Genomic DNA, 10460 nt, shown 5'->3' on the forward strand with positions numbered 1-10460 from the left:
ATGAGCGGGTCCGGCTTTGTATGATCGGAGCTGCTGCAGTCAAGCTCGGCTACTCTGGTCCAACCGAGGTTGACCCGGATTCCACGGACATTCGAAGGATCGAGCATCTACCCCGGCTTGATGTCTTGCCATGAACAATTTTTTCGGGTCAAAATGAGAACTGTGTGGTACGAGGCGGAAGGCAATGACCGCATTTCTCAGTGAAAACCCTCGTCGGCCCGATTCGACAGGTTTTGGAGTTTCAGAGCGAATGAGGGAGCCATCTCATCATGTCTCCTAGTGTACCGAGACAAATATATGTAGACGGAACAGTTTTGAAATCTGCCGCGAAGGCAAGAAGGTCGTCCACCAGCCGGCACACGTATCGTTACCACGTTGTTGTTGAGAGAGGGCCCGGGGCTCCCTTGTGGCTCGAGAGGGAGCTGTCAGCGGGGAGGCAGTCTGTCTTTGGACACCGGAAAGACGGTATCGAAAACAAGTGGCCCCCAAGTTCCAATAATGAGCGAGCAAGAATTCAACAAGGTTTGTGCTTAAGTCTCCGGCAGACATGTGGCTTTTTGCGGAGCTGATTCGCAGGCGATGGACGAATGCACTTATGTTTCCGAAAACTTCGTAATTACATGAGGATCCGTATCGGGGAGCTTCGTGCAGAGCAGTGCTTGACGCGAATCTCACTGAAATCTCACTCAGGAATTATTCGGGGAGGATCTGCTTCGATCTCGTTTTAATTTCCGGCACGATCGATATTAGGAGGATTCGGGATCACAAAAACAATTTCGCGATGCCGGCGATTCTCATCCGGAAGTCTCGCGGAGACACACATGACTTGCATTTGCGGCGACGCTTCATCTTTCCCTCCGAAGTTTAGTCTTGCTCGCGGTGGGTTTCCTCACTAACTATCCCACGTCGCGCTGGTGTGGACCGCGACCCAAATCTCAAATTAGGGTCAACTTTTGGGAAGTCTCTGCCGGAAGCGCTGCGACGTGTTATTTACCTCCGTGACTAGTTTTCCTCTAGGTACACTAGTCACCGTTTAAGGAACGCTCAAGAAATCGCGCGATGAAGATAGGACGGGGATCATGTTACCGTGAATGCCTCGAAACGTCGCAAATTCAGAGCTCTCCCGATCGGAGCGAACGACGATGCTTCCTCATGAGCTGCTTCGGGCATGAATTCATCGCCGGTGGGATACTTCAAATTTTATTTTTCGATCCAGGCCGCTGAGGAGGTCAAGGCGCTCGCGACACGACCTACCGACGATGACCTGTTGGAGCTGTACGCTCTGTACAAGCAGGCCACTTGCGGTGACAATAATACCGCGACGGCGGGATTCTTCGATTTGAAAGGCAAAGCCAAGTGGAACGCATGGGACGCCAAGAAAGGTAAAAGCGAGTTTCGAACGAACGATCGAAGGATTCGCCGAAATACGAGAGACCAAAATTCAATGAATAACAATTTGAGCGTCATCCAGTCCGGTCTGATGGATAAATCGTTCTCCCCAGGCATGAGTAAGGAAGATGCTCGCACGCAGTACATCGCTAAAGTGGCAGCTCTGAAGGGTTGAATACCTCATCGCGATACCATTCAACATGTTTGCTCAATTCAAAGACTAATTTAAGTCATAATCCATGGCGGTATGAACGCCCTCTGGGAAATTCCGGGTTAGCTGAAAGATTTATGCAATAAATTTTGGAAGCTTCATTCCGCCGGTCAGAGAGATGTCTTAAATGATCAAATGGACGAATTCCTAGTTTCCTGATAGTTTTAACGAAAGAGTCGGGTCTATGCCCATTCAGGGGAAATAAACCAGAGCAAAATTTCTTGCTCAAGTCCCAGTAAAATGTGAAGAGTAGTCCAGCTGTGACTTCTGCCTACAGGATTGAACATCGAGAGACCATCCGCCAGCTGATGGGTTTCCGACTGGCCGACGATAATTACTCTTTGAGGGAAGTCGTCTGAAGGGCGTTCCTCCATGCTGCAGGTGGTACCGAAATTCTTCTCTGGCCAATTGGGGAGAGATTCAAGATCGCTGATCAAGAAGGAGAACTTCCCATTTGGGTGACGCATTGTTCAACAGCGTAGAGATTAGACGAGGAAAATTCGAGATTGCACCACTGGATATATCCAGTGGTGAAAGCGCTGCGAGAATCCGATTCAGAGAAAGTATTTACTTCCGCGCGTTTATTTTTCGCCGCTCGGGAAGCTGTGCGCGGCTGGCCGGGCGCTTCAACATCAAGGACAAGGTAACACTTCGATGGATTATTTCCCTGCGCTCAAAAGTCGCTTCCGTTGTAGAACGGTTTTGACTTGATCCTCTTCTTCAGGCGTGAAATCCAAAGCCGTTGAGATGGCCTTGATCATGTGCAGCTTCGGTCCTGAGCTCGGACACAACATGAACTGCAGTATCACGTTCTTCAGGTAGGGTTTCTCGAGCTCTTTAAGACTAGAACAGCTCTTTTGGAGTTCCACTGTCCTCGCCAGCGCCTCGATTTCCGCCTTGTAGTGACGCTCGCGGTCCCCGAACATTGATTGCTGTTGGTACATAGTCATCTCGGCTTCCTTCTTCTCTTTGATCTATAAGGAAATTTCTTTCAAATAACGTCATATGAGCGCTAATATTACGTACATGTGGGCCTGTGAAAGTGGAATGAACGCCATGACCCAGCGATTCGAGACATGTATTGATCACGACCGACAGATAACCTACAAGTTGTTGGATCTCAGCCGTTTTCCGGGCGATCTCATGCGTGTAATGCAACATTTCAATTTTCGCTCCCCCCGCTCCCATGGCTGTAGACTTCGAAAGACTAAACAATTCTGCCAGCATTGAGTCTTCATCGGCAGTTTTCGTCAACGACGACACTGAGGCGCGTTCCTGATTCCGTTGCTGTTGCTGGAAGACGAGAAAAATTTAGTGTCTTTGGCTTCCACCACGCTCCAGAGAATGTTCAAGACAGAGAACGGATGCTTTCCATACTTTCGATATGGTCGCCAGAAGTTGCGCTGCCTGTCGGGGATTTCCGGTATAGGTCAAATCATCGGTATCCCGCTCCCTTTCGCTCAGCAGCTGCATGCTTCTCTCGCGTTGACGTGCCATGCTTTCTTCAGAAGCTGCGAGTCGCGACCGCCAAGTCGCTTCGACCTATGTCGACAGGGAAATAAATGAAAATATTCGGTCAAAGCTACCCAGTACCGACGAATCTACTTAGAACTCTCATAGAATATCCCAAATCCACTGTCTCTGTCAGCCACCTGTGTAAGTTCTTGGCGATGTCTGGTCTTGAGGTCCACAATCGAGAGTTGCAATTCTCTTATCGTGTGATTCAGCGCTGCGATGCTCTCGTTGTGTTCCTGCTTCTTGGCAAGCAGTTGCGCAGTCAGTTTGGCGACCTTATCAGTCTCCTCGGAATTGGTTCGCGCCACCTGCCGATGACTCTTCGAGCAGCTGGTACTGTGCAATTCTTTATAACTTTCGAATTCCTGCAATGACACGTTCCATGAACGACGGCGGTCGCTTAAGGATTCGTTTAGCAGCGGATCGAACATATTGGAGGGGCAGATGCTCGAAATTCTAGACGTTTCCCAGCAGATCGCGAGTCTTTCGCGCGATGACCGAATGAGATCGATCCCCTCGATCTCCGCGACAGAAACTCATTTTATAGAACCCGATCCTCTCGCTTTGCAATCGATGCGCATTCCGTTACCTGCTTAATATCATGTACATCTTGGGAACATCGCTTGTGGATGTCAATGGCGTGCTTATTGAGTAAGCGGTTCACTTCGAGGGGCAGATCGGTCACGGAATCTTGGGAGCGCTGATTCGCACTGCCGAGCATAGCCAATGTGCGACCCAGCGAGCTCAATAGTGAGCTCACATCGTGATTAGATTCCTCTTCTGGAATTTCAGGAGTACAGCGCGTATATCAAGATTCCTCATACACAAGTACCAATCACGGGCTTATATTATGTATTTTACAAGCATTCTGGAACTCACCGATGGCTGAGTAGATTGCCGCCACCTTCTGCTGTGCGTGCGCCTTCGCGAGCTCTTCCCGAAGATTTTGAACGGTGTCTTGAGATTGTTGAATCACTCGATCGTAATATGCGACGGTTCCGCTGAGCTCTTCAACCTGCGCACAAAGAAACATTCTGATCATCTTGAATTAGTGTCTTGACGCGCCCTATACCTTCCTCATCTACCGATTGGTTACACCAGGCAGAGGGTTTCCTAGGGTCGGGCCGCGGGAGCGTACCTGGGCTTCGAGAGACGCTATGCGTTCTTCTTTAGCAGTCTGGAAGTTCTGGAGTTTCTCCTCTGCCGAGTTCGCTCTCGCGGCATCCCTCGCCGAACGGGCTTCGAAGTCTCTTATGATTTCTGGAATTACAAGGAGGTGAAAATCGGCTCGGTGAAGCTCCCTAGCTCCCGGGAGTATTCCGGAATCGTTGAAATTCCTACCATCTTGCGGGTTTTCCGACGAAACGCTTTCGGTGTGTTCCTTCCGCTCCTCCTGAAGCTCCTTGAGCAGGCTGATCTGGGCCTCCAAAGTTTGGCACTTCTGTTCCCATTTCATCAAATTATCTTTGTGTATGATATCCCTGCAGAAACGGAGAGTAATTGGCCACGCTGAAGCGAAAAGCGGCTTCTAGAAAATTCGCTCAGGAATGTGACCTATACATTGTACTTCGGATCGGCGATGATCTACCTCGCGTAACGTTCTTCGGTGAGCTTCTTCTGCAATTCTTTCATCATCGCGAGGTTATCTGCGGCCTCCTTCTGACGGAATTGTTTTTCCTCGGAAAGTTTCGCTTGAGTCTGGAAACGATCGAGAATCCAGAGGGAGTACGTTTCCAAAATACTTTCGGCGGGACATCACGAGATAGCTCTGGAGAGCAGCCGAGCGAGCGGGTCTTCTATATTTTTTCCACTTTGTGAGAGAATTCCCGAATATCAAACCTGGAACCAACCTGCACCAGAATTTGGTTCTTCTCATCGATGTCTTTTTTCAGCGTTTCGACCGTCTTCGTCAACTCCAGTTTCTCCTGCGTCAATAATTCCGATTAGAAATAAGTATATTGAATAATCGAATGGACCTCCCGTTCCTATTTACCGAAGTCAGCGGCGGAGACGCCGAAGTCATAATCTGAATGCAGGAATCTCACCTGTAGTAAACGTTTCTTATCGGCGTGGAATGCTTGCTCGGAGTGCGTTTTCTCGATCCGAAGCGCGGCGAGGGCATTCGTCAACGTAGAGATCTTGACCTGAGACAGATCATCACTAGCCCCGGTGGGTGTTGGAGCAACTTCTGAGGGAGCAAGATCTCCATGATTCGAACTTTGATTGTTTTTGGGAAAAAAATATCGACCATATTCTCGTTGGACCCACCTCGGGACGAGCCATCCTGCGTTTCCTCACTCTGCGGTGCGGGAGCATCGGAGGGTTCCTTCTGAGTCGCTAGAACCTTGACTGTTTCATCTAATGTGTCGCGTTCGGCTTGCAGTCTCTTGTAGGCCTTCACCAGATCTTGGGACGGAATATACAATATCTTGAAATTTCCGATGCATTCACGGGAGCCTCCGCATTTTCCGGACGGAAACGATCAATCGGAGAGGCTTTTCGGAGCTGGTTCATTCGATTCGCTGTCGAAGAGGGTTCTCGAGTAGGCTGTCCGGGGATCGAGCTGTCGCCTATGCGAACCATCAGCACCAGGGCTCTGTGAAGCGCGTCGGCGCCGCGCCGCTCCATGTTATGAAACATCTAGAGCCGCTGACGAATCACGAGTGTCAGAAGCAAAATGTTAGAAAGTCCAAAGTCTGGTCCTCGCTAGTACGAGAGATCTTTGAGGGACCATTGAAGGCACTCGATAGTGAGGCCTTGCACGGGACGGCACATGCGACCCTCAATCCAGTCGCGAATTCGCCAATAAGGTAGTGAGGTGAAATAAGTTGAAGCATTCCCGGCTCCGAACCCTCCCCCGAGCAGGAGTGATTATCACACGAGCGACCCTGAAATTCGGGCTTACTATTGCTCTCCTCGTAAACCCATGCGACTAGTAATAAAAGGAATCGGCTGGAGATTTCTCATGGGATCCGGAGCCCGGATACACTCAAGTGTCACTTATCGTTCTTGAAGCTCTAGGGAAGCATTTCCACCGGTTACCGAAATACCGGGGAGCTCCTCGAGGCGAGTCTGAGACATTCTCCTTTTCTCGAGCCGTCTCCGAGTGGAAGACAGCTCCATGGTCGAAAAAGAAAGGAATCGTGGGAAGATATCGTAGTCGAGAACTCGGAAAGAGAGCGACACTCACCGCTGAGCTTGGTTTCATATCGTTGGATTTTGACAGCTTGGTCATCGAGTTTCGCTTGGAGATCCTTCTTAGTCTGGCGGTCCGCGAGGAAATTCATGCTGTCGTTGCGACCTTCCAAAGCAAAAATAGAGATTTCGATAACTTCATTCCGGAGAAAGGTCCATTGAGTCAATGTGTTTCGCGCCCAAGACGAGATTACCTATTATCAGGCGTGGGAACCAAGAACTATCCGGCGAAGACGTCAAACGAAAATCTTCCCGACCTAGCGCGGGAGAGCTCTAAATGGATTCCACATGTCGATTCAGTGCTGCCAATGACGAAGACGACTCAACGCTGTAAAAGTTTCATGCCGTCGCTTGTGGATCACACCAAACAGCTGGACATCGTCTTCTGCTGCGTTCGTTGGGGGATCAGCTGTGAGCTGTGACTACAAATAGAAACAGATTCAGTCGTTCGCTGCAAGCTTAGTTTGAAAATCTGGCGCGGAGACGAGACTGCATTCAGATTGGAGCGCTTGGATCCTCGATTCCCCGCTATTATGTATAGGCTGAGCTCGGTAGTAGGATGTTCCATATTCACAGCTTCCCGGTGGTGTAAGACTCCGCTTTCTTCGGCAATCTTGTCGAAATAATCGTCTGGTGAGAGCTCGCTTGAGAGCTGTGAGCCCAGAAATTCCGGCAGCGGATTATGACGCTCAAGCAGGAAGCAGGAAGGCCAGTAGGGGATATATCAAGATCGGAATAATTGCTCTGCATCCTGTGGATTGTATCAGATCCTCATCAGCTTATTTTTGCATCAGCTGGCTCGCTGCTTCGACAGGCTCTGTGAGATCGAAGAGAGAATGAGTTGCCCTCCCGGAGGAGCGCAGTCTGTTCCTGTTTTTGAGAGAGGAGGCTACAATGCCTCGGTGACAAAGTTTCCCGGGACAGAAAGCTCACCAGGAGCTTCACCGTCCAGGACCTTCCCAGATCGGGCCACTTTAAAACTGAGGTGAGCCCCAACTCTGTCCGCCCCTCAGAAGAGTTCTGGTCCTCATCGTTCTATCGCGCGGAATGTTGTCGCGGCTAATTTAGAAACGTCAGCGATCATCCGAAATTCTTCCCCCTTGGTCTATCAGCCGGCGATCTCCTTCCCCGAGATCGGTTCGGGAACAATCTCCTTAGCAATTTTCAAGGCAACTCTCACAAATCCGCGGGTAGGATCCTGAGATCAATTTTTACCGCACCTAGAGCTCGATAGGGCGCAAAGAATAGTTCCACGGAGGATGACCTCTGACTTCACTGAAATGACTCGTGGATCGAAGAGCTTCACGGTCGAGAATTCCGGGCCACTTAAACCTGGCCTCGGCGACACTTCTGCCAATACGTCAAAGAACCCTCGAGAAGGAGATCCTTTACATTATCAATCTGTACATACCACATAGCTACATTCATCAAGTCGAGTCAAGTCAACTTTTCTTCGGAAATCGTGTGGGAGGACGCTTTGCATTTCATAAAAAGCCAGTGACGGCTTCTTCCGACGGTCGTGAGAAGATACAAGGTATACCGAGTCATCTTCAGTGATTCTTTCCGAAGCTCCTTTCATTTAGGTAATCTCCAATTTTATCAAGACGGAGTCTCCATGGTGGCCGAGCTGTCGCTGAGGGCGTGTTTTTTTGGACCGGGAGAGTTCGTCTCGACATTCGAGGGAGATCATCAACACATGTAATGCTCACCGGATTATCTCCAGGCTTTCCACAAGATGGCCCTGCGAGGAGTTCGTGTCTTGGAGCTCGCGGGATTGGCTCCGGCTCCATTCTGCGGAATGGTATTGGCGGACTTCGGAGCGAGTGTGATAAGGGTGGACAGGGTATGTTTCCCGGCTATAGCTCGTCGCCTTCAACCTCCGAATTTACGCTCAAGAGCGGAAGAAACGCATGGTGATTTGAGTAGTCACCTCATTGGGCTCCTATCTCCTTGTCCAGCTGAACACCAAGCATGACAATGATAGGTTGTCCCGCGGGAAGCGCTCGATAGCCATCGATCTCAAAAAGAATGAGGGGCGATCACTTCTGAAGAAAATGGTCGACAAATCGGACGTTCTCATCGATCCCTTCCGACCGGATGTCTTGGAGGGTATGGGTCTCGCTCCGAATGATCTCTTGAGGTGAGTGAGTCCTGAGGGAGGCAGAGCCTGGACGATTCATCTTCTAAAATGAATGAGGCGTCAACTCGAAACCGCCCCAGGTCGAATCCGAAGCTAATCGTGGCGCGAATCACCGGGTACGGACAGGACGGACCTTGGTCGAGGGCCGCGGGACACGACATCAATTATGTCGCTACGTCAGGTACTTGGTACATGTCCGAATTCATAGAATATCCATCGCATTCTTCTCGGGACGTTGTACGTATGACGGTAAGCATCGTTGCCCCTGTCCACGCAGGTGTGTTGTCAATGCTCGGTAAAAGCGAGTCCCCACCATTCCCTCCGGTGAACCTTCTCGCGGATTTCGCTGGGGGAGGACTTTTGACGGCGATGGGGATCTGCGCGGCTCTCTTCGAGAGGACCGTATCCGGCAAAGGTCAAATCATCGATACGAGCATGGTAAATGAACGGAAGAGGCGTACTTTGTTCCCCAGATTTCCCATGAGCGGATTAATGCGATTGACATGACTTGATTCGATGTCTCCTTTCAAGAGTGAAGGCGCAGCGTATGTGAGCACTTTTTTGTGGAGAACGCGGAGTCCACGAATGAATATCCCAATCTGGTTCTCGGATCGTGGAAACAATGTTTTGGATGGAGGCACACATTTCTACCAGGTGAAACAAGTCAGGGAATCTAAGAGATTTTTCACGAGCGAATTTCAACAAGCAGCGATTTCCAAAGCGCTCGATTTTGATCGGCAGACGTACGAAACCTCCGATGGCAAGTTCGTGGCTGTCGGTGCTCTGGAACCCCAATTCTACGCGGAATTCATCCGAGGAATCGGTCTGGATCCGGACACCTTCCCACAGATGCAAGACATGGACGAAGCGAAGGAAGTTGTGAGCAAAATTTTCAAAACGAAAACACGAGAGGAGTGGGCTTCAATCTTCAAGGACACCGACGCTTGCGTGACTCCCGTTCTAGATTTCGAAGAGGTTCACAAGAACGAACAGAACGAAGGTAGGATCGTACTCTGCCATATCCATTAGGATGAGCCACGGGTCTCACCCCGAGTACCTGATCCATCTATGACCAATTCGGGAACTTTAGTGCAATCTTTCAGCGCGAGACGCCTTCACAAGCTACGACGGCACACTCGCACCGCGAGCAGCACCTCGCCTCTCACGAACCCCGGCCCAAATCGATCCCGTAGAGCCCGAGCCCGGGGAGCATTCTCTGGAAATCCTCCACGAAATCGGTTTGGCTGAAGAGAGCCGTAAATTGTTGGAGGACAATATTGTACAGATTGCCAGATCCAAATTGTGATTTCCACACTGCCAAATGCTCGACCAATTGACCCGAAATAAACATTCTGTTCTGAAGGGAAGGCCTCATGCCCTGAACTCGGTGCAGGAATTCTGTCCTCATGAGCGGTTCGTACTCTCAGGAAGGGCCGTTTGATTCGATCGCCATCAAGCTCGCAAAGATCGTTTCGACAGGCCTCCCGCCATTTAGACTCTGACAAGTGGAGGGAAGACATGATGGACGCACTGTCGCCGGAAGCACTTCACTCTGGCCAGGACGCGGAGGTAATGATCTGGGCCACTCCGCGGAAACTCAAACCTGACGACATTTCTCCGCCGCCGTCACAGGCTGAATCGGAATCCATTGGAGCTTTGCGTCCACGCGCTTCGATCCGGGACCAGACGAACGCCTGTGCAAGCCGGAAGTCGAATTGGCGAATGGCTTCCCTCCGAGTGCCTGTGCGAATGCGCGATCAGTTTCCCGCGATGCGGCTGAGCTGATTACGGGACTCGACGGGGACGGAGGGAACGTCGCATAGGAGAATACATTTGATGAGAGGGAAGCCGCCATTCAGCTTCGATGGCCATGGTCGAGTGGTGTGCTCGACGCGGGGACCAGATGGGTGAGCCCCGGGGGAGGGTGGCCGACGACACATTCTGAGAAGCGGAACGACACCAAAGACAATCCGCATCATAATTCTTGATTTTGCAACTGTGGAAATCATA

General features: G+C 50.5%; 3 protein-coding genes across 3 annotated transcripts; 2 read left to right on the plus strand and 1 right to left on the minus strand.

Moving 5' to 3' along the window:
- The first annotated feature begins 375 nt into the window (after positions 1 to 375).
- LOC100906103 (acyl-CoA-binding protein) lies at positions 376 to 1711 on the plus strand. The gene is made up of 3 exons (XM_003739103.1): positions 376 to 522; positions 1217 to 1382; positions 1503 to 1711. Exons 1-3 carry the CDS (start codon positions 499 to 501, stop codon positions 1562 to 1564), a joined length of 252 nt encoding a protein of 83 aa, XP_003739151.1. The 5' UTR covers positions 376 to 498; the 3' UTR covers positions 1565 to 1711.
- A 451-nt stretch (positions 1712 to 2162) lies between these two features.
- On the minus strand, positions 2163 to 6683 carry LOC100907643 (GRIP and coiled-coil domain containing 88 kDa). Its single transcript, XM_029113200.1, has 13 exons — positions 6505 to 6683; positions 6306 to 6416; positions 5380 to 5521; positions 5161 to 5332; positions 4966 to 5040; positions 4704 to 4813; positions 4254 to 4596; positions 3995 to 4130; positions 3705 to 3895; positions 3253 to 3480; positions 2978 to 3142; positions 2708 to 2893; positions 2163 to 2574 (listed from the first exon to the last, which is right to left on the minus strand). The coding sequence occupies exons 2-13, from the start codon at positions 6400 to 6402 to the stop codon at positions 2260 to 2262; spliced, it is 2160 nt and encodes a 719-aa protein (XP_028969033.1). The 5' UTR covers positions 6403 to 6416; positions 6505 to 6683; the 3' UTR covers positions 2163 to 2259.
- Positions 6684 to 7211: 528 nt separating this feature from the next.
- Amacr (Alpha-methylacyl-CoA racemase) lies at positions 7212 to 9773 on the plus strand. Its single transcript, XM_003739105.2, has 9 exons — positions 7212 to 7295; positions 7729 to 7844; positions 8034 to 8153; positions 8269 to 8450; positions 8531 to 8631; positions 8728 to 8888; positions 8982 to 9104; positions 9192 to 9450; positions 9554 to 9773. The coding sequence occupies exons 3-9, from the start codon at positions 8046 to 8048 to the stop codon at positions 9754 to 9756; spliced, it is 1137 nt and encodes a 378-aa protein (XP_003739153.1). The 5' UTR covers positions 7212 to 7295; positions 7729 to 7844; positions 8034 to 8045; the 3' UTR covers positions 9757 to 9773.
- The last annotated feature ends 687 nt before the right edge of the window (positions 9774 to 10460 follow it).

The sequence above is a fragment of the Galendromus occidentalis genome, unplaced genomic scaffold (assembly GCF_000255335.2).
Source record: "Galendromus occidentalis unplaced genomic scaffold, Mocc_1.1 scf7180000076386, whole genome shotgun sequence".
Lineage (NCBI taxonomy): Eukaryota > Metazoa > Arthropoda > Arachnida > Mesostigmata > Phytoseiidae > Galendromus > Galendromus occidentalis.